The sequence below is a fragment of the Miniopterus schreibersii genome (assembly GCF_964146895.1).
Source record: "Miniopterus schreibersii genome assembly, chromosome: 13".
NCBI classification, from domain to species: domain Eukaryota; kingdom Metazoa; phylum Chordata; class Mammalia; order Chiroptera; family Miniopteridae; genus Miniopterus; species Miniopterus schreibersii.
The window spans coordinates 18,115,905-18,137,690 of NC_138113.1; the positions used below are offsets into that span (position 1 = coordinate 18,115,905).

The 21,786-nt window shown below is 39.6% G+C and overlaps 1 protein-coding gene across 2 annotated transcripts in view; it reads left to right on the forward strand.

Annotated features, from left to right (window-relative positions):
- Positions 1-1,050: 1,050 nt before the first annotated feature.
- Positions 1,051-21,786, forward strand: part of ARHGEF33 (Rho guanine nucleotide exchange factor 33) — a gene marked incomplete at its 5' end in the record, with an annotated part of 39,472 nt that continues 18,736 nt past the window's right edge. For both annotated transcript variants that reach the window (XM_081157098.1, XM_081157099.1), the window contains 11 exons: positions 1,051-1,075; positions 2,853-2,902; positions 8,678-8,842; positions 9,463-9,584; positions 10,491-10,636; positions 12,730-12,789; positions 13,883-14,107; positions 15,441-15,570; positions 18,754-18,886; positions 20,581-20,664; positions 21,280-21,363. In XM_081157098.1, the coding sequence (XP_081013224.1) occupies positions 1,051-1,075; positions 2,853-2,902; positions 8,678-8,842; positions 9,463-9,584; positions 10,491-10,636; positions 12,730-12,789; positions 13,883-14,107; positions 15,441-15,570; positions 18,754-18,886; positions 20,581-20,664; positions 21,280-21,363 (1,224 nt within the window). The remainder of the gene's footprint in view (positions 1,076-2,852; positions 2,903-8,677; positions 8,843-9,462; positions 9,585-10,490; positions 10,637-12,729; positions 12,790-13,882; positions 14,108-15,440; positions 15,571-18,753; positions 18,887-20,580; positions 20,665-21,279; positions 21,364-21,786) is intronic.

The following is a 21,786-nucleotide window of genomic DNA, read 5'->3' on the forward strand; positions in this document are numbered from 1 at the left end:
TGTATGCACCTGAGTGGCATATCCTAGGTCACGTGTCCCTAATGCCTTAGCTGCAAGGCTGACTAGGAGAACCTGGCACTTTCAGCCTCTATAGTGAGAAGCATCTGATCAAGTCTCATAAGGTTTTAATTTTAACCCTTTCCCCAATCATTAGAAAGGGTTAAAATTCTAGATGGTTAAAAAGAGGGCCGATGTTGATAACACTGACAGCTCTGGTTTCTTCGTTAGATTGCATTCTGAACTTGCAGTTTCATGTCTCGTGGTCTACAGCCAGGCCACATTTGAGAAACATCTCCTGGACGTAAAGGAGTCTACAAGTTACTGAAAGTGTAGACAAGGCCATCAAGGAAGTTACTGTTTAATGAAATAAAAACAGATGTTTTGGCCTTCAGACTTGCTCAGGTTTTTTCTTTTTTAGATAATTCCCCTAACCTATAACCTAATAATAAAATCAATGGGTCTAACTCAATTAATTGATTTGATCCCAAAAGGAATGTACCATATTAAAAACTAGTATAATACTAATGAATTTCATTCTTATTCACAAGATATTTACCTTTAAGTTTTAAGCTAAATATTTACTCAATATTTTCCCTTTTGAAATTGCATAAACCTCACCTCAAGTGGCCTCTAATAGTTCATTTCAATTTTTTCAAGTTAACACATAAAGTAAGTCCAGTGACTTTACCAGTTCTACCACTATCCCTTACTCGTTTTTTAAAAAATATCTTTACTGATTTCAGAGAGAGGAAAGGAGAGAGAGAAAAAGAAATAGAAACATAAATGATGAGAGGGTCATTGATCAGCTGTCTCCTGCAAGCCACCTACTGGGGATCAAGCCTGCAACCCAGGCATGTGTCCTGACAGGGAAGTGAACCGCTATCTCGGGGATCCTGGGTCAATGCTCAACCACTGAGCCACGCCAGCTGGGCTGCTATCCCTTACTCTTGATTTCAATTGACAGGTCCAGGGAAGAGGGGGTGGCCTGATCCAGGGACAATGAAGATGCAATGTTGAAGAATAAGTTGGAGGAAAGAAGCAACAGGCACCATGGAAAAAACCAAAACAAAGCAAGGTTAGATTTTTCATATGTCTTGCTTTACAGCTCAGGATTTAAGAAATATGGGTTGTAGTGCTGTCTTGCTGTTTTCTCAAAACATGATAATATGTTAACTTTACTATTCTCCTTTCCTTATCATAATAAAATGACTGCCAAGAGCATAGACTTGGAACTAGAGAAACAGAAAACGCTGTCTATATAATTTTGTCTCAACAGTTGTTGTTTTTGAATCCTCACCCAAGAAGTGAGGATATTTTTCCATTGATTTTTAGAGAGATTGGAAGGGAGGGGGAGGAGAGAGAAATAACAAGGTGAGAGAGACACAGCGACTGGTTGCCTCCTGCACAAGCCCTGACCGGGGGTGGGGATCGAACCTGCAACCCAGGTATGAACCTGCTACCCTCACCAGAGGCCGATGCCTTAATCACTGAGCAATGCTGGCCAGTGCTATTTAATTTTTCTTAGCAATAAATTTAGACCTGCCTTAGAATAATCTGCTCAATAAGGCCAAGATACACATTCAACCAGTAGACATCTACCACCACCTAGGGTAGCTTAGAAACATAGGGCTTTCTCTTTAATCTTTACCACATAGAATCAACCACACAGAAGTAGGTTCTGTTATCAGATGAGAAATCATTCATAGAGAATTTAGGCTACAACCACAAAATGTCAAAATTAAGTCTGGGAACCTGGTCTCTGTTCCAAAGTTCTGGTTCTTGCCATGATACTAGGCTGTTGGGACACAGCATAAAATGGGGGAAGGAAACTTTATGTGGGGAGGTTTGGTAATCTCAAACCATCTGGATTTTATAGGGACAGTCCTCAGTGTACATACTTCCTGGGCCTAGGCTATGTATTTATGAACTTGCATACTGTGGCTGGTTCCTCTAAGAAAGGATTTCCTGCACCAGCATGTCTTAGAAGAACAATAACACATCATACAACCAAATGTCTGCAACCAGGGGTTGCACGTATAAGCTGCTTGATTTATACAATGTGACACGATGGAGATGTAGCTGAAAGGAGGTACCGGGAGCTTCATGTTTTACATGGATTGCTTCGTCTTCATGGCCAACCAATGTGATTCTGACAGGTACATTCTAGGCCAATCTTTTCTCTCCCTAGGTTGTAAATGGTTCTTATAACCTACTGCTTCCTTTGTGCTTGACCTGTTTCACAGTCTCTAGTATTGCCAAGACTGTTTTCTTTCTGCCTCCATCCTTCCTAGAACTTTTCCATTGACAATTCCCTCCTATCAACCCTCTTGCCTAGGGCAGCAAGGCTCCCTTAGCTGGTCTGGACAGTGACAGGAGGGCAGAGTTGTTTTGCAAGGATCAGAGGCAGGAGAACAGGATGTTTTACACAGGCCTTCCAAGAACAACAGTGCGACGACTGGACGGGGCCTGGAGAAGAGCAGTCTTCCTGACTGTAGACTATCCCCTCAGTAAACTGCAGGCAGCCCCAAGAACACAAGCCAGCCCCTTCAGGGCACTCCCTTCTGGTAGCTCATGATCGCTGATCATCCCAGTCTGGCTGAGAAGTACCCCTGTCCCGGCACAACATGGTTTTCTACCACAGGAGTTCTACCAGGTAGGTCTGGTGAGATCATTAGGATGTGAATATAAAGTCACCTACACATGTTCATGCTTTGTCCTTGCTGAATCATTGGTTTCTTGTCATGTAGGCACAGACTTAGGATCCTGTAAGTCCCCTTATTCCCTGCACGTGTCTGAAGGGGACAGGCACAGAATGAGTTGTGTTGATTGAACAAAGCTCTTTCTCCCTACAGGAGAGAATGAACATATGCCGATGAATAACCCTTCCACACAGATCTACCAGGTAAAGACAAATAGATTGTCTGAACAGTCCTATGTGTAATAGTGATGACTGTCTTGTATGCATAATTTTTTTAGTTCTCACAAATGTTTCCACATGTATCATCATATTTGTTCACTTAACAAGTTCACTGTATTCAGATAGGCAGGGCAGACAGTACCATTCTCACTGCACTTTTGAGAAAACTGATTATTAAAAGACAGCTTAACTCAGTTTATAAAATACAGCACTCTCACTCCCATCAACTCTGCTTTTCTTGCCTGCTGCCACTTCACTATGGCCAGTATACTGTGCAATAACATTTCCACCTGAGAAAGAGAGAGCAAGATCTGTTTTTCTTAGTTTCCTATTTTAGCGGGGAGAATTGAGAATGGAAAGGGGTTTAACTTTACAAATGTTAAAATACGGTGATAGAAAACAATTTTAAGCTCCTTTAAACAATGGGAATAATATAATTACAAGGAAGATAAAAGTTGTGGAAAACATTTTGTAACATATTTGTCATCAGGGTCACATCGGGCTGCTTTGGCTCTCTGAAGAGAATTTGTTTGGCTTCTATTTTCCAACTGTAAATGTAAAGTACATTTCTGTCCTTAAAAACATGTAAGTTTACTCTGACATAAAAGCAGCTTGGGCTAGGGAAACCCGGACTCTGGAGTACGTGAGGAGGAAGGAAGAACTGACAGGGCTTGGGGGGAGGCTTGAAGAAAAGGTGATTTTAAAGTTGACTCTACAGTTTTAAGCCCTGGTAACTAAGAAAAAGTGGTCTCCTGAAAGAGATATAGGAATTCAGAAAAGCAGATAACTTGGGGGAGATGTTATTTAGATTTATTGAGTTTAAGTGACAGTAAAGTGAAAACAACAACTAGTTCCCAGAACTATCATACAGGAGATGGTTGCTGTGGGCCCAGTCAGGGCAAGCCAGCACAGGGCTGTGTGAACATTTTTAATTGTGTTGCTCTTCCACCCAGACAGGCAATGAGAGGGGGTGGAGGAAACAGCTTCATTTCAATGTAATGCTTATTTATTGAACAGTTACCATGTGCAAAATCTACTGCTTGGCCTAATGGGGGTTAAAAAAGATGAAACAGACATTCTCATTGATTGTTAAGTGTCCTGGTAAAAACATACAAGGTAGACTGTTGGAAGGATTACAACAGAAGCATTGATAAGATTCCGTGGGATATGGGGGAAGGGCGAGTTAACACTGACTGGAGGATGTGAACCAGGCATTTAAGGACACGGTGGTCATCTGGTAAGTGGACATGGGGACGGACATTTCAGGCAGAGGGGCTAGCTTGAACAAAGGCCTGGAAACAAGAGAGTCTTCACCCAATGCTGATTTGATGCCTCACTTGACCAAGACCTCCAAGTGCCTTCCCTGCCCACCTCCCTCTGTTAACGTCTGACCTGTGCACGGCATTTAAATGAATGTATCTCTTTAAACTCAGGTATGATTTAAAGTCTGTTAAAGATTTTATGTAGGTCACTCCCTAAATGTCGGCTAAATTTAGCTGCAGTGGGGGTGGCCTCATTCTCTTATGTATCACACATCCAAGTGTGTCTGCTCACAATGGAACAAATGAAGCAGTGGAAGCGAAGCCGGTCTCTACGACCTCTGTGATGCTGTGATTATAACCCCCTTCTTGTTAAAAGAGCGCTTTCTAAGCCCCAATGTGTTTCCTCCAAGCAACATTTAGCCAAAAGAAGATGGAGAAGGAGAAGTAAAGAAAGAAGAGGAGGCTGGAGGGGGGCAGGGCAGGGTTAGCTGTAAGAGAGTACAACCCACAGAAAAGGGAGAGCAAACGCGAAACCTGGAGCAAAATAGGACATTTCAGCCATTCTCTATCTTCTCATTTATTTTTCTTGACAGACACCCCCATCCTTACTTGACACTACAGTAAATATTAATTTGTTTGTTTTTTATTGTCTCTCTCTAGAATGTAAGCTCCAAGGGCAGGGATTTAGCACATTTTGATCTCTGTTGTATTCTCAGCATATAGTACCTGGAATATAAAAATATTCAATAAATATTAGCTGAATGAATGAATATCTGCAAAATGTGTACATTGCTTTGAGTCAAGAGGTCTGATGCAGCCATTCAGCCTGGTGCCAAATGGTGTTTGTAAGTTGTCTGGTTCTTTGGGGAAAAAGAATAGATCCTCCCTTCAGACCCTAATCAAAATAAACTCTAAAGTGATTAAAGCGATAATCTGCATTCATATTGAACAACACAAAAGGAAATATGCCTAAACATGAATGGTTATATTAAATAATGAAATTTGGGGTGACTTTTTCTTTTTCTCTGTAATGAAAATAATTTAAGATATTGAGTTATGTGCCAAAAGGACCTCTAATTGAAAAACTATGGGAACCAGTCCTACAATAATAGGTTTCATCATTAAAACTGCCATTGAAAAGTTTTATAGGATTTGTAAGTCCTATCTGAGCCTCAGTCTCTTTTTACTGTTGAGGAATGTCTTCTAACACAAGAGAAGTTAACTCTATTAGGTGTGTGGTGCACCCAAAGATCAGTAAGATCACTTTCCTGCATACCAGGCTTCATATCAGCTTCAATAGTGCCCTATAATAATGACTTTAAGGGTCAACTTCTGTAGGGAGTGTAAACAAGTAGATTTAGGAAATTTACTCTTGACTATTCAAATGACTTGCTCCCCACTTTGTGTTTTAAATCATTGCATTTCTGGGGATTAATAAAGAAGCCGAAAATTAGGGAGATAGCAGCTAGCAGGAAAACAATGTTTCTTCTGTAGCAACCCTGGTTAAGGGGGAAGCCAAAACAATTACTTTGGCATCCTTGCCATCAGCATGTGCTACTTCAAAATACCTTGGCTTTTGCTCTTCTACTGCCTTTAGTCAGGGGGTGTGGGAATTTGGCATGTCTTGCAGAGGTTTCTCAAATGTTGACATTCATGAGTTTGCAGGTTCCTCAAAGCACAGGCCCAGTCCCCTGAATATGCCTCATAGTAGCTTTCTGACCTTGATAATGGGACAGAAGGAAAGGAGAAGTCTGTGTAAAAAACAAGTTGGAACAACTTGAATACTTTATGAAAATTTAACTTGAGGGATCTTTGATGGAAAAAAAAATTTGGAAGATGTTGACTAAAATTCATCTTAGGAAGAGTTAAAATAAACAAGAGATAAGACAAGAAAATAAAGAAAACTGAGAAACAGAAATTAAGAGCAGGAAATAGAAAGAATTCGGACTCCTCTCCCCTATTTCTTTAAGCCTAAGATGCCCTCTGTGGTACCCTAGGCTTCGAAGTACAAGTCTTCCCTGAACCTGCCTCCAGTGGGAGCCCGCCTTCAGCGGCAGGATGGAGGGATCATAACCTCTCTAGAGCAGCTTCATGAAAAAATCAACGAGATGAGCAACGTGTTCAACTCGCTGGAGAACAAGGTAGACAACCATTTCTAAACCCTGGGGTGGGCTGTGGGATGTCAAACAAGAAAGCTGAAGAGAGAGCAGAAAAAAGATATTAAGTCCATATCTTCAGATTATTTTTTTATACACAAAGACATGGCCAGTTGGCACTGGAAAATCAGTCTCTAGCAACTAAAGGTATCAAGAGCCAAAGCATCCCAAAAGGGCCATGCTGTCTCAGGTTTGTGGCTGTGCTCACTACAGCATCCACTCTCTGGCTGATCACTGGTTGTGCAGCTGTTTCTAAAGCAGTAGTGTTGCTTCAGTGGCAGGTACCCAAGGGGCTCAAAGTAATATATGTGAAGGAAATGGGCTCAGAGCTCAAAATGGTTTCAGAATTCCCAAAGTCCCTATATAACCTGTTAGAGAAAAATTTCGATAGTTTTTAATTTTTCGAGAGCTGTGGTTCTACAGGTGAGGAAAAGTCCTTTCCTCTAGGACTCTGCTTGTTGCCTTTTGGCTCCTGGGGAAACTCCACTTATCTACCTAAGGGAGCAGTGATAATGAAACCTATTTCTGTCAGATACTGGTTCCCTTTGTTTTTCAAGCAGGAAACCTGAGTGAATTTCAGAGCACCTGCATGAATGTCAGGTTTCCTTCCTTCAATTTTAAAACTTGTATAAATTTTGCTTTGATATTACAGAGCTGTGGATTTTGTTTATTTTGCTCACAGAAGATGAATTTACATAATGAGAATGACCAGATCAGAAGTAGTTGATCTGGTGTGATTTAATCCATCATGATGACTGAATTAGGAAATGTGCTGAAATCCATCATAAAGATTGAATAAAATTAAAATGATTGGAATAAAAAACAGATTGCTTGTATTGTCCAGTCTTCCAGTCCCAAACACCAGACAGATCTGGCTTTTTTCCTTTGAATGATCGCTTTGGTTCCTCTCATTTCTCCCTACTCCCAGCCCTTGAGAGAAACTTTTGTGAGCCACAGTGAACCACAATATCCTATATTTTAAAAGGCGGTGTATGTAACTAAGTGAGTTTATAGAGGGAAGTGAAAGTTAGAACCATTTGGACAACCAGATTCCAAAATGTTTAGAAATACACATTTGAAGGTATTTTGTTACGGTACCTTGACTTCAATTTCCATCCCTTTAAAATCAGAATATTTGGTGGATACTTTAATTATAGAAGAAACCTTCTAAAAAATTCTGTTTTACAGAGAGATCTGGAGCTAAGAGTTACTCTATTTAGCTGAGTATAAGATTATAAATGTCAAGAAAGTAATGTTATCTTATTGTTAAGTTATTGTCTATTGAAAATGCTTCTTCATTTGTTCAATAAATAAAACTGAACTCTAGAAGTACTCCATTTTCTCCACACCTCTGTTTGTGCTTAACTTTTTGATTTGCCACTTACAAGGGGAGAAGAATTAAAATTTCTTAAACACCTTCTATGTACCTAGCATGTACTAGGACAGGCACCTTACCTACAGTTACTCATTTTATTCTCAAAACAGCCCTGTGAAATAGGTATTGTTATGGATATTTTATGGACGCAGAAACTGCTACAAAGCAGTTACCCAACTTGCCTAAGGTCTCAGTATTTGTGGGAGAGAGCTAAGGTTTGTACCCTATCTGACTCCAAAATTGACCCCCTTTTCATGGTAGGGAAGTTCACAATAGAAGTCCAATGTGTGCACTCCTACACAACCAGACTTGACTGCTGAAGATGAATCATATCACTACCAACAACATGCTGAGCTCCTACCATTGTAAATAGTTCTGTGCCTTCCTTATATACGAAAGCACACTGCTCTTGAAAATGCCATTATCTCCTTTTCCATGATATCATTCAAGAATAAAAAAACAACTTTTTCCCTTTCAAAGAAACTCTCAGATATGCTTAGTTATCACTCTTTATCATTTAATTTTTTAAGGAAAAAATATAACTGTATTTCTTCATCTTCTCCTAACAACCAGGGATGATATGACCCACCTCTTCTCTCATGGAATTTGACAAGTTACAGGATCAAGACTGTTTTTCACATACTTACATTGCTTTTCAAGTAAATCTCATTTTAATCAAGGTGTTAGAATACATAAGTAGCTTACAGGTGCACTTGTAAACTTAGTTATTTGCTTGCTTTCTTGTTACTATCAAGCACCATCATGTGCTGTATAAAAAAGACCTTCTTTTCCCTAGATGTATGGGGCCAAGATTGCCTTAAGTTGTCCAAAATTTAGTGTACCAGGAAATGAGGTCTGTAAATTTTCAAGGGCCTGGTTTCTCAAAAAAAACAAAAATTCAAAAGGTCAATGGTACTATTTATAATTATTTATAGCAAACTGAATTCACTCTTCGTGTATTATTTAGTTGCAGGCCCTGGCCTCTGAACTGAAAACTGGTTTCACAGAAGCAATGCAAGAACTGTCAAGAATTCAACATGGAGAATATGCTTTGGAAGAGAAGGTTAAGAGCTGCAAATGTTCCATGGAAGAAAAAGTTACTGAGATGAAGAATTCATTAAACTATTTCAAGGTAGCCCTGACCGGTGTGGCTCCATGGTTAGAGCATCGGCCTGCACACCGAAGGGTCGTGGGTTCGATTCCCGGTCAAGGGCACATACCTGGGTTGCAGGTTTGATCCCAACCAGGGCGAGTACAGGAGGCAACCAATCAATGAGTCTCTCTCGCATCAATGTTTCTCTCTCTGGCCCCCCCACTCTCTCCACCCCTCCCTTTCTCCCTTCTACTCTCTCTAAAATAATCAATGGAAAAAATATCCTCAGGTGAGAATGAACAAAACTAACAAACAAACAAAAAACCTATTTCAAGACAGGCCCCTCTTCTATTTCCCTGCTGAAGAAACATTCTTGGTCTTAGTCACACAAGAAGGAAACTTACCTTTCCACATAGCAGCCAAATATAAGAACATTCCCTCTAGCCCATTCACTATCATGGAAAAAATATCTATTTTATGCTTTTCTTTTTTGGATCTTTGTGTTAAAATTAGAGACCAGAATAGAAGTAAAATTTTCATCTCTCATTGATTCATTGATTGATTGATTCAATGAATATGAATTAAAAGCTTACTGTAAAGTAGATATTTATTTTAACCCCATAGACCAGATTAAATACATATCGATGCTTATTTTTTAGGAAGAGCTGAGCAATGCCATGTCAATGATCCAGGCCATCACTTCCAAACAAGAAGAAATGCAACAGAAAATTGAACAGCTTCAACAGGAGAAGCGAAGAGAATCTCGAAAAGTGAAAGCCAAGTGAGTTTTCTACAAAAAATTGACCAAAGGCAAATCCATAAACAATAACTCGTACACAGACACTGAGAACACCTACCCCACTATCAGGATATAGCTAGCTGGTCACTGGGATCCATGGTTCAGCATGTGACAGAGGTTATAGAACCATAAAAGTTGGTTAATACTAACTGATGGTAACTATTGGGTGGAAAATGCACTTAATAGGCAGTAAAATGATATAAAATAGCCTGTAGAATTTGATTTCAACTGTGAAAACATGTAAAATAACAACTAGAAAGATATATTTTAAAATAATGATTGTTGTGTTAAGATGGGAGGGTAGTGACTTTCTTCTTTTATTAGTTTTCTAAAATCTCTCTAATGCTACTATTATTTTTCTTTTACCATGGAAAATGAATTTATGTTAAATAATACCTCAACCAGGTTGACTCAAGTAAAGTTTCACCACTGAACATACATAATCTTTATTGCTGTATGTTTTTAATACCACCAGATTTCAAGTAGAAATATGACAATAACATTTGAGTGACCCTGGAGAATGACTGATTGTTTTCAGTTGAAGACTTGCTAGCTCCTGATAGCTTTGGGTTGCTTTGTTAAATGAATGTAAATCATCCTAAGCAAATTGTCACCACTGAAAACTCTATATAAAGTTCCTGATGACAGGGAAGCCAGTAACAGAAAAATAAGAACATAGATATTAAAATTAGAAGGTGACTTATAAATATTTAAAATTTTTCTTCAACTTTGGTGCTGAATTAAGTTGCTATGTTTGACCATTTTAAATTCACTAAAACAGCAATTTTATATGGTTAACCCAGTAAGTCAGAAATTTCCTTGAATTATTCTGAACTGAACCTCTTCCTAACCTGTCAGATATGAAGACCTTTTGTTTCCCTTTCCTAGGAAAACTCAAAAGGACGACCATGGCGCACAGGCTGGGCCTGCTCAAGCACAGGGAGGAAGTCCTTTCCGCTCAATCAATATTCCTGAGCCTGTTCTTCCAGGTGAAGACTTCACAAACCTTTTGCCTTCTCAGGCCTATGAAAAAGGTACAGTTCACAAATTATAATGAATAAACCAAACATTTTCCTCCTTGATTCTGGGGACTTAAGTAATAGGACATAGTAAGGATGGGCCTACGGCCTTAATCCTTGGTTAGAGGAAACTGGTGCATTGCTCAGAATTTTCCCTCTTGCATCTGGAATTTAAAAGAATCCAGAGGATCTGAGAAACCAGGAGAGGCTGCTTAATTTAAAAATATTTTCCCTTTTGGGAAAATACTGGGTGTTCTAAATTTCAAGTGGACTAGAGATAATTTGTTGCATAACCATAGGAAAAAAATGTTAAAAAAATTATTCACTTTAATAAATTGTTTTATTTCCCATATTACTTTCTCAATCCTTGTCTCTCTGCATAAACATTTAAAAAATAGCTGTAGTCCTAGCACGGATAAAATTGTGTGTTCTGCTTTTCTTTCAGTAAAGGTTTCACTGACATGAGAAGCCTATCTGCCCTCATTGGCAGGCAGTGCCGTCACGCAGTCTTTGTACTCCTCTTTCTCTGGAAAACCAGAGCTAGTACTGTCTGTGGGCTGAAACAGTCACCAGTCAGGTCCCTGATCTGAGAAATGTTAGAACAGATAACAGATTGTACTTGGGCAGTAACTGAAGAAACTGGCTTTCCAAGGGATGTCCATGGACATCGGTTAGTGACCTGTGCTCAACTCAGGAAAAGAAGCAAAACAAAAGCACAATTGCTACTACTTTGTATCCTCAACAACATCTAGCAAAGCACCTACAGGAGAATGAATGTAGATATTAACAGTGTTTAGATGAATTTTCCTCTTTTGTTTTTTTTGGTTGTATATAGGAAGTCTCCAAAAGAGGCTCAGTGACTTCTCAATCAATTGTAAAGTCCTCAACGGCAGGGCTGGAGGTTTTCAACTCTTATGGCTTAATGAACAATTTGGCTCATATATTCAATGACAATAAATGTGTTTTGAATAACTGAATTTAAAAATCTAAATCAAATGGCTTTTAATCAGTATTAACTTCAAAGTACAGATTTGCTTTGCTGTGTTTTTTTGTTGTTGTTGTTTGTTTTAGTTTTTTACCCATTTGAGTAGTTATTTTAGAGACTGATAGGTGCAGCCTGGGAAAACTCACTTGATCTATCTGGGATGTGGGTTTCAGGTAGGTGGCTCTATTTTCTTTGTTCTAGGTCATGGAGAGCATGACACAAAAGATGGTCTTGCTAGGGGAGATTACAGGATGGGCTTCAAAAGTATAGGTCAGATCAATGCCAGTGGGCAACTGAACATTGTCACAAGATAAATGATTAGAAATTGTATTTGTAAAGTGTCCAGGTGGATTTAAATGAGCTGTTTAGTGGCAACTCCTCCTTCCTTTGGTGTCGTGTAGGCATAGCTTATATAACATAGTTTATTCTACCAAGTTGCTGCAAAAATTTGGGAGTAATGTGCCATAATAAGACATTACATATACTATTGGAGGTAAGTTATGTTAAAACGCAAGGTCAAAGGACTAAACTTTCACAAAGGATTGACTTACCCACTATTAGTTATAATACGGTGCCCCCAAATTTAGTAGTTTAAAACAGCAAACGCTCATTACATCACAGTTTCTCTGAGTCAGGAATATGTACACAGCTCAACTGGGTGTCTCTGGCTCAAGGTCTCTCTTGAGGTTGCAGTCAAGGTGTTGGCCATACCCACTCATCCTTTCTTCTATCCATTCTCCAGCCATTCACCCACCCTATGCATTGATGTAGGTGATGGGGATATATAATAATGAACAAAACAACAAGAATTCCTGCCCTTATGGAGCCTTTGTTCTGAAGGCAACAGGCAATGAACAAGATAAATAAAATACGTAATATGTTAGACAGTGATAAGGGGGAAAATAGATGTAATTTTATAGGGTGTGCCAGGAAAAGACCTGAAGGAAGTAAGAAAGTTAGCTATGATACTGAGAGAAAGAAAGGGAATAGCCAGTACCAAGGTCCTGGTGGAAACATAACTGATATGTTCAAGGAATAGCAAGAAGAACCTAAAGAGAGTGAACAAAGGGAGATGATAGGAGATGCAGCTGGATACTGATTGAAGGCTTTCCTTTCTCTGCAGCCCAAGAGTCCAGGTCCATGCATATAGGAGACAGCAATGTGAAGGGAATGATGGGTCCCGGTAAGTGGCTCTTCTTTGAGTTCTCTTTTCTTCTAGCAATTCCACCATTTCCCTTTTTTCACCTTCCTTTCTTCTACTCCCTCAGTCCCAAACCAGGCATGAAAGAACTCAGGCAAAATAAAGCATACTGGTTATTAAGATTCCGAGACGTGTGCTGGCATAGATCAGTGACTCAGATAAACCCAAGGTCAGAGAAGGGTTGGGGAAGTTAAAGCTCAAACCAGTATTCTTGATTCTTTCTGACTCCTTTCAATTACTGATTAATTAATGTTTGCTGAGAACTCATATAGCACAACCTAAGTTTTGTATGAACTACACATTCTATAGTTTACTTCAGCGATTTTCAACCTTTTTCATCTCATGGCACATAAACTAATTACTAAAACTCTATGGCACACCAAAAAATATATTTTTGCCACTCTGACAAAAAATAGGTAGAATTTTGATTCATTCACACTGGATGGCTATTGCTGTGTTGGCTGTTGTCATTTTTTTATTTGACAACCTAAGGGAAAAGAGGTCAGTGCCCCTGACTAAATAGTCAGGAACTGCATGTTTTAAAAATTTGTGCAGCACACCAGAGTGCCATGGCACACCAGTTGAAAATCACTGGTTTACTTAATTAAAAAGTTATTTACTTAATAAACAGTTCACCCGGATTTTATAAATTATTTCATCTTCCCTCACTCACTCCTTCCTTTCTGCAACTTACCATCATCAGGGCCAAGGAGGACGAGTTCCAAAAGCTGACACTGTCTTTGGCCCTTTCTCCCTTCTCTTTCTGCACTTTCTTGCCAGTAGCGCTACAGGCACTTGCTGTGCTCACCTGAAAGGAAGCAGATATGAGTCAATACATACTATTACAAATTAATTATCTTATAAATTTATTTTTGAAAACTCCATATCTAGTAGAGACTATGTCCAAAGAGTAGATGAATAGACCAGAAACAGAGAGCAGTGATCCTTTGCAACTGGGTAAACTTTTAATCCTTAGTTGATATATTTCATCCCACACAGGAGCATAATATTTAAGAGTTAGTAACAAATACAATTTAAGAAAAATTAGGTCTTGATGGCAAGTGTTATTTTTCAGGAATGAACCCAACGACTCCAGAAGCAGAAGAAAACCTCAAGCCTAGCCACACAGCGGATATCCAATCTAAGGGCCACCTGCCAACTGGTGTGTGGAGGCAGCCAAAGGATGGGAAAGAATGGGGTGATGAGTATGTCACAAAAGACCACCCAGATAAACTCAAGGAAGTTGGCCAGGGCAGGCACAGCTCCTTGGAAAATGTTTTATGCGAAACCTCTTTAGCTGGTAAGCCCCAAGGGGGAATGCAGGCGGAAATTTTAAAGAACACGATGGACCTAAGGGCCAGGATCCTTGTAATTTAGATTCAGTGGACATAAGAGACCACCTAGTATCTGGCTTCCTTTTTAGATGAACAAACTAAAAGGCTTAGAGAGGTGAAGGGACTCACTAGAAGCAACATGGCCAGTGATGTGGGATCCTCAATATATGAATCTTGTATCTACTACCCAAATATCAAACACTACAACAGGGGCTGTCCTCCCTTCCTCCCTCCTTTTTTCCTTCAAATCATGAATTATTACTGAATACTTATTATGTGTCAGACAATAGCATTTCCCTCCAACTATTTTGGGGGAGGTAACTTTTAAAAATTAATTATTATTATCAAATACATGAAAAATTAAACAGTGCTAAAAGGTTTATTGTGAAGAACAGTAGCAACCACTTTAAATTCTTTTGGTAATTCTGGTACCTGCTTCCATTTTTTAAAAAAGTTTATGCTGCTATTTTCAAATCAGTACTTTATTAAGGGTTAATTTATATAGAGTAAAATTCACAATGCTTAAGTTTAAGCTCACTAACTTTTTATATATGGATCCCTCCTGTGATGATAAAGATACACAATATTTCTATTACCCCAGAATGTTCTCTCATACACCTTTCCAGCCAATACCCACCCAAGGAACCACTATTCTGACTTCTGTCACCATAAGTCAGTTTTTGTCTGTTCTTGAATAATAGAATAATAGAATAATAGAATAATACAATGTGTACTCTTTTGGGTCTGGCTTCTTCCTCTCAATATAATGTGTTGTGTATAATTCATTTAGTAGCTCATTTCTTTTTAAAGTCACATTGAATGCATTTACTACAATTTGTTTATCCATTCTCCTGTTGATGGACATTTGGAGTGTTTCCAGTTTAGGGCTATTATGAGTAAAATTCCTATAAATATTTTCATACAGGTCTTTTTTTGGGGGGGGGATGTATGCCCTCATTTTATCTTGGATGTGTATCTAGGAATGAAATCTCTAGGTTATAGGATAGAATTATGTTTAACTTAAAAAACAAAGCCAAGCTATACTCCCAGCAGTGTGGTAGAATGCCATTAGCTTCACATCCTTCCCAATATTTAGCATGGTCAGTCTTTTTAATTTTAACCATTCTCCAGGGTGTGTACTGATATACTGTAGTTTTAATTTGTTTCCCTGATAACTACTGATGTTGAGCACTTTTCATATGCTTATTGCTTTCAAATCTTTTTATTGCTTTCTATCGTTTGATAGGGTTTGGGGGAGGAGTGGCTAACAACAATTCCCTCCTTGGTTTGTTTTTAAAGCTAAAAGACAGACTGTGGCTCTGGAACTGCTTGAGTCAGAAAGAAAATATGTCATTAACATCTCTCTGATCCTGAAGATCAAGGCAACATTCCAGGGGTCAGACGGAAAGAGGAATTCCAAAGAGAGAAGGTATCCATGTATTCATTGCCTTAGCTTTTCAGATTAATTAAGATTTAAGGTAAGTGTTTATTGTTTCCACTTTGGGAATTCTGGGACCTGTAAAGAGTTCCAGAAATAGTCCTTGGAAAAAGAACAGGCAGCGACAGGAGGTAACCTCTGGTTTTCTAAGCTTTTTCTGAAGCCTCCACGCATGTTTGACATAGACCAGCTGAATGAAATTCAGAACCTTTTCCCTGTTGGTGTTTTCCCTCATGCAAAAATGAAAATAAATTAATTAACAGTAACTATATTTTACACAACAAACTGTAAGCTTTCAGCACTTTCTCTGTTGGAAAATAACCTGGGGTGAAAATAACACCCACCATAACTATAATCTGACACTCAAACCTGAGGTTGCCAGGTCTTCTCAAGCCTATAAAAATGAAATTTCAGGTTTTCCTAGAAAAAAGTGCAGTGCTCAAGAGCCTCTTCAGCCTGTTTCAGGCAACCTTGCCCCTTGCTGGAAGGGCTGGGAGCTGCAGAGGCAGGGCTGTCAGCAGAGAAACCTAAGTGGGGCTTGTGGGCTGTTGCTCATTTGTTGGGGGATCACAGAAGTTGGTGTTCTTGGCTTTTTCTGGTTTGGTTCACCCAGATGGAGCCACAACCTCAGAATCAGTCTTGTATGAATACTTGTGGGGCTGGGCAAACTCAGCCCCACAGGATTGCCAGTTAGCCTTATAAGCTAAACTCCTGTGCCACATCCAAGAACTCAGCAAGCTGCGTGCTGCAGATCACCACCAGGTGGCACATGTTTAACAATCAAAGTTGGTTACATCCTGCTGCCGAAGCTCAAAATTATTTGGACTAATACTGGACTGGCAAGAACTAAGTTATTAATTTGAAACTATAACTGGATTGTCCTTGATTGCTTTTAGCTTACTTCCCTCATTGTTTAAGTACTGGACTGTGAGAGTTGAAGTAACTTTAGAGGCTTTAAGAAGAATAACACTAATTATTCATGCTGCCATAATTTCACTCCTAGTAAGGAACAGAAAAGTTGAGCACTTAATATGTTCATCTTCATAAAAACGTTGCTTCTGAGAGTCAGGTCTGGATTTAGACGAAACAGTGCAATTGGTTTAGTATGTCTTGCCTTCCTTCTTCCTCTGCTCTTCATCTCCTGGCTCACTTCCTCCACCCCCCCCCCCCCATTTCAAATAATGTCCTTATTAAATTTTAAAAACTTTAAAAGCCTGCTTTCAATGTTTGGTGCAGAACCCACTGTAGGTCACTGCTCTTCATGTAACCTATGTGTGTCCATGATACTTGATGGGAGCGTTAGCCTTCTCTGACCCCAGCCTGAAATCTCAAACTATTATCCCAGTGACAGTCAAGGAGGTATCCTGGAGTCCAACTAAGTTACTAGCTCTCCAACTCTGCAAGTACATGCACTGGCCACAGTGCAGCAGAAGGCAGTGTTCACAAAAGGGAGGGAGGGAGGGAGGAACAGACTGAGGAGAGAAGAGACAGAGGTGAGACAGAGCAGAAGAGAGTCCAGGTGAGGCCAGGAGTGGAGAGGAAAGGAGAAAAAAAGGAAAAAGATAATCTAATACAAAACATATAACCTATATATACAACCCATCCCATAGTCATATCTCACTGTGGTGCCCTAACAGCTTTTAGTGTCACACCAGGAATATTACCCAAAGTCATGGATAGCCTCTGGGTGGGGAGAAATCTTTCATATTTAGCTCTTCTGCTGGTGCAGTGTTTCATTCTTTCAGTTCAATCAGTTGTGCTTTCCTCCGTCAGCTCCATGGTCTTCTCCCAGTCCAGCTGTCTCTGGGCCACCCTCCAAGTTCTCTCTGATCTGGACAGGAATTACTTAGATCTTCAGAGTCCACTGCACCAGCCGTAAGAGCTCAGATCAGGAGGCCTCTCCTCTTGAATCTCTGTATCAGCTGGCCTCACATATGTGAAGACTGGTGTAGCAGGTGGAGGGGTGGCAGAGAAAAGTGGAAGGAAACGTTGTATCACAGGGGGCTGGCACCCTATTCTGGTGTTGTGGGTCTTCTCTGAGTGACAGTCACAGGGGAGTCTTTGCTTTAGTTGGAGATGGGTTGAAAATCTTCCTCTCAAACTTCCTGTACTTCCTACTGTTCTCAACAAAAGTCTGCTTCTTCAGGGCTGGCCAAGTACCCACTAATTTAATAGTAGACAGCTAAGGACCTCAAGGAAATAGCCAAATAACTTTAGCTCTCAGTGACAAACAAGCCATCACTTTCATCTTTATTAAACTGGAGGTCTAGAAATCAGAAGGGAACCTATTTTCAATTCCTCTAAGTCACTAAGTTAGAAATCAGCTCTTTGCTGTAGTCCAGCAAAGCTTCATTTCCTTCTGTTTTTGCCTTCCTCATTCCTTTAGGCCCCCGATCACCCCACCCTTCTCCATCCAATCTCCCATCTTCTTCCTTCCATGATACTTTTCTCTCTCCTCTCCACCCCATCCTTCTGACATCTCTGCTCCTCCCTTCATTTCTTCTGGAAAAATTGAGGCACACTGAGAGATGGGCTAGAGGGAACCTGAGAGTAGGAAGGGGGCTCTGTGAAGTTCCAGGCAGTAGCAGGCCAGGACTGGTCTGTAGCCTCCCAGTCGACTCTGTCCTTGCCCAATATTCCTCTTAGGAACCAAAGGACAAGGGAAAAAGGTACACTTCCACATCCCCTCCCTTGAGCTTTTAGTTGCCAGCTTTAAACAACATTTCTTAGTTATGTTAGTAGCAGTCTCCTGCCCAGTAGCTAAGAATGACCAAGTGCCACCTTCATGCTGTCATCCACAACACTAACGAGGCTGTGCTGCACATCCAGTGAGAATAACTTTAGAACACTGAAAAGGATTTCCCTTAGAATTTCCAATGTCACATACATGAGAGTGGCCCAGTTTGGCTTTAAAAAGGCCATCCAAGTGATGTGCTCCTTATTAGTTCAACACACAACAGCAGAGGAGCCATCAGGAAAGGGGTCTTTTTATATCCTGAGGATATCTGCTCTCAGGTCTACAATGACAAACTTTTATTTCTTAATCCTAAATGCAGACTTATGACTCAGAATATTCTGAATAACTGGGAAAACGGGACCTGCTGTACATATACTTGTAGGGTCTTTTCTTCTCCACACCTGGTTTGTGTGATCCTGTCTCTATTCTGTTTCAAGCCTCTTCCCTGGCTCTTTACGGTACCTTGTCCAGCAGCACCTGGATTTGCTTCATGCTCTGCAGGAAAGGGTCCTGAAGTGGCCACGCCAGGGAGTCCTTGGAGACTTATTCCTGAAATTAACAAATGATGAGGTAAGTCTTAAAGAAATTCTTTATAAATGTGAATTATATTCATCTGTGTTTCCCTTGTCTACTTCTCTTAATAGAGAATCTAGAATCAGTGAATTTCAGAGTTAGAGGAGCTGCTGAGATCTAATCTAACCTCTTCATTCTACAGATAATGAAAGAAAGTTCAGAGAAATTAAGACTTTGCTGAAATCACCCAGCTAGCTAGATAGTTGTAGATCTGTAACTAGAACCCAAGTTTTCTAATTTCAGTTAATCACTTTCCACTGTACTATAACTGCTGCCACTGAACATGCAAGTGTATGTGTATATGTGTATTTGTGTATAAATACATGCACATAAACATATATCCATACATACATATAAAATAAATATATGAAGGTTTGTATATATGTACATACTTTCACTTATGATTTTATTTCTTAGAGATTTTTTAAAATGTGATGGGCAGCTATTTGTCTTGAATGTTGTTGTGTTTTTTTCACAGAGGGTCCTAAGTTTCAAAATTTCTATGTGGTTCTACAAATTAAATATGACCCAGGTCAGGAGTTGCAAACTCAGATGACTACAGAATCAGATAGTGATAGAAATGAGTAGGAGCAGGTTGAGTTTAATTCAATATGGACTGTTGGGAAGTAGGTCTAAGTGGAGCACATATGCTTTGCCACGGAATATCTACTCACCTTTATCCAATTATTATGCAGGAAAAAAGACTAGAGTTGCCAGGTCTGATATTTTAAGAGCAGCTGAAAATCCAGAATTTTGTGTGAGATTTTATCTTAAAAATATTATGTGGGATAATTAAAATTGGCCTACAAGCCAGATTTTGCCTGCAGTCAACCTCTGTGTATCAAGGATTCTCAACTGTGGATAATAATATGAAGTTTATAAATTATCTAGTTGTATAGATTAGAGATAATGCTGTCCCTCTCATCACTTTTACTCGTTTGTATTCGGTATGCTTTCTTGGGCTAATTGTTATTCCTGTGGGAATATAACTTTGGAAGCTGGGAACTGTTTTCCTGAAGGCATACTGCATATGTGAACATGCAATTGGTGAAAAAAAGTTGACAACCACTGGTGTAGATACTATGAAGTGGGTTGGACAAAGTTCCTCATTTGGATGTAGATGACTGAAATTAAAAGTAATTTTAGGGGACTGAATGAAAGAAGGTGAGGGGATTAGCCAAAGAACATATATGCATAGCCAGTGTACACAGATAAGTGTGGTGATGGCCAGAGGCAGGGCGGGAGGAGGCTGGGTAAAGGAGGGTGGGTGGAGGTGGGTAAAGGAGAGGGAAAATGGGGGACAACTGTAATAGTGTCAATAATAAAAAATAATTTTAAAAAGTAATCTGAAAACAAAATATGCACCTTTATCATTAAACAATTTAAAAATAAATTTTCAACTTACATAATCCCTCTTCTCTGCCTTGGTTTTATCATTTCATTTTCTCTCATTAAAGCAGGAATATTGAATTTTGGTTCCCAAGTCCATAGGGATATCTACCTTAAAAAACCAAATAGATTTTTTAAAAAAGGATGAATAAAGAATAAAGACATATTAATAAACACATTAAATGATTAAAATAATCTCTGTGAAGTACTCCTTTTTGATATATATGACCCTATAAAACGCATTAGCTGTTATTATTCCTGTTTCCAGGTTCTTACCATGCATTTTTGTATTTGCTTTTAAGAACAATTTCTTGGATTATTATGTCGCCTACCTGAGGGACCTGCCTGAATGCATCTCCTTGGTTCACGTCGTTGTTCTGAAGGAGGTAAGTTCACGCTGTCTGTGCCCTGCCCTCTGGATGCATGTGCACTTTGTTATGTTGCTTACCTCCCAGGAAACACAGCACACACATTCTGAGCTTGTCTTCCAGTTGGGGGATAGCTTGAACAAAGCCACTGACACTCCTCCCTGGGGTTAGAGGAGCCCACTCAAGGGTCATTGCCATTGCTTGGGACCTCGCTCTGCCTTACCCTCCGTTCCATTCCACTGGAAGTTAGGCAAAGTAAACAGGTTTTCTAGGCAGAGACCTTCAGGCTGCAGACTGAATGCTGTATGAGTGTTTTTTGGATTTCTTTTATAGGCTCAGACTCTATGAATCTGAATATTAAACTTATATAATCTAAATATTAAACTCAAGTCATCCTATGCCCGTCAGTTTATAAGATTATGAAGTGATACTAGTAATGTAGCTTTAAGAATTGTCTCCTTGAGCATGTCCTTGAACAAGTGGTCTATCCAATGTGATCAATGCTTCAATGAAACTCTTAGAGTAAGAAAATGCTCTGGGAGTAAATCTTTTCTACTCTGGTGGGACTGATGCTGGGGTCTGCAGCCAGAGCTGGAGGGACACTGAAGGTGATTCTACTTTTCTTTCATTCAGGGTGATGAAGAGATTAAATCTGACATCTATACACTATTTTTTCACATAGTCCAGCGCATCCCTGAATATCTGATACATCTACAGGTAGGCATGTCTGGGCAAGCCCTCAAAGTGATTTTCAGGCTAAACTATTGTTTTTGGCTTTCAAGAAACACTGGAAGGGATCAGAAGGAATAATTAATATTTCTAACAAGTATTTAAATAACCTAAGATTGTCATGATTTCTCCATCCCCACCTTGTGGTATGAGTTAAAATCTCACTCTCTCAAAATGTTTGGATCAAAACATGATGTTCTATCTTCATTTACCAGCAATCTCCACCTCTGCTGATCCAGGATCTTTCTATAGGAAGCAGTTCCTGCTAGACTCTGAGTACCTATTCAGTCCCTTCTACCTTGGTTCTACAGGCATTTATCTAAGTGTATCCCCCTTACGCCCGCTCCCTGCCCCCCATCCTGTGTCTAAGAACCATCTGTGTAACCTGACCACTTAACTGCTACCTGACTG